A 1405-nucleotide genomic window follows, 5' to 3' on the forward strand; every position below is an offset into this window, starting at 1 on the left:
TCAGTTTGTGATTCTCCTCAACGTCCTCTTCACAGCAAGTTTGACATCCTTGTTCCTGAGGCTGTAGATGAGAGGATTCAGCATAGGCACCAAAAAAGTATAAAACACTGAGAAAATTTTCCCCTGGCCCACAGTTTCAGCAGATGGTGGTTTGACATAAGCCAGCAGTCCAGATCCATAGAATAAACTCACAGTTATGATGTGAGAACCACAGGTACCCATGGCTTTGGACCAACCCCTAGCTGATGACATCTGAACGATATTGGAAAGGATCATAGCATATGAGATTAGGATAATGAGGCTAGACAAAGTGATAACTGTACCCACCACAACAAAACTCACAAGTTCATTGACATAGATGCTGCTGCAGGAGAGCTGAAGGAGAGGGAAGATGTCACACATGTAATGGTTGATGATATTGGAATCACAAAAGCTGAGTCTGATCATACACCCAGTGTGGGCCATGGCCCCTGCAAACCCCATCAGGTATGAACCAAACATCAGCATAAAGCATATCCCAGGTGACATAACAGCCTTGTACAGCAGAGGCTGACAGATGGCCACATAGCGATCATAGGCCATAGCTGTCAGCACATAACTCTCGGAGTTAACAAAGAAACAGAAGAAAAACAGCTGAGTCATGCATCCTGTGAAGGAGATGGTGTTCTTCTCTAAAACAAAGCTCATCAGCATTTTGGGAGTAAAGACAAATGAATAACAAAAATCAATGAAGGACAGATTGAAGATAAAAAAGTACATGGGACTATGAAGGTGTGAATTCAAGCAAATGAGACTCATTAAGCTCAAGTTTCCCACCACAGTGGCTGTGTAGTTCACCAAGAACAGGACAAGTAGGGGCAGCTGGAGGTCAGGTCTGTCTGTTAGTCCCATGAGAATAAACTCAGACACTGAAGAGTAATTTTGCATAACCATTTGCTTCATGGGTGACATCTGTAAGAATAAGCACAGAAAGCAGCATCCACAATTAATCCATCTCTCACTCCAAAAGGATAGTGGGATTTATTGGTTTCCCAGGTTGGGTTGAGAGAACTTAGAGCAGAACACAATTCACGTTGACTTCTGAGGAATCCCCATTCCTTTTCCCACCCATGATGCCAGAAAGATGCTGGCAGAACTCCATTTACAGGAAATATAATTCCTTCCCTTTCCTATAGTCTTTACTAAGGATTAAGGCTGAATATAGCAATGTATTAACAGTTTTCCTCAAAACCCAAGGTTTATATAGCTCTAAATTTGAAGGGAAATTGCCAAGACAAAGATTACTTTGTTCTCACCTTTGTTCATCTGGAGACTTCTCTTATATTGGAGTTCATGGTGTCTTCCTCCTCACTGTGCTGAGAAGTCAGTTATTAATAAGGAAGCAGGCAATTGCAATCCATACTGA

General features: G+C 42.1%; 1 protein-coding gene across 1 annotated transcript; it reads right to left on the minus strand.

Annotated features, from left to right (window-relative positions):
* Positions 1–957, minus strand: LOC103729005 (olfactory receptor 143-like). The gene has a single exon (XM_008826978.2). It carries the CDS (start codon positions 949–951, stop codon positions 1–3), a length of 951 nt encoding a protein of 316 aa, XP_008825200.1. The 5' UTR covers positions 952–957.
* Between the last annotated feature and the right edge of the window lie 448 nt (positions 958–1405).

Source organism: Nannospalax galili, unplaced genomic scaffold (genome assembly GCF_000622305.1).
Source record: "Nannospalax galili isolate Female #2095 unplaced genomic scaffold, S.galili_v1.0 scaffold1832, whole genome shotgun sequence".
Lineage (NCBI taxonomy): Eukaryota > Metazoa > Chordata > Mammalia > Rodentia > Spalacidae > Nannospalax > Nannospalax galili.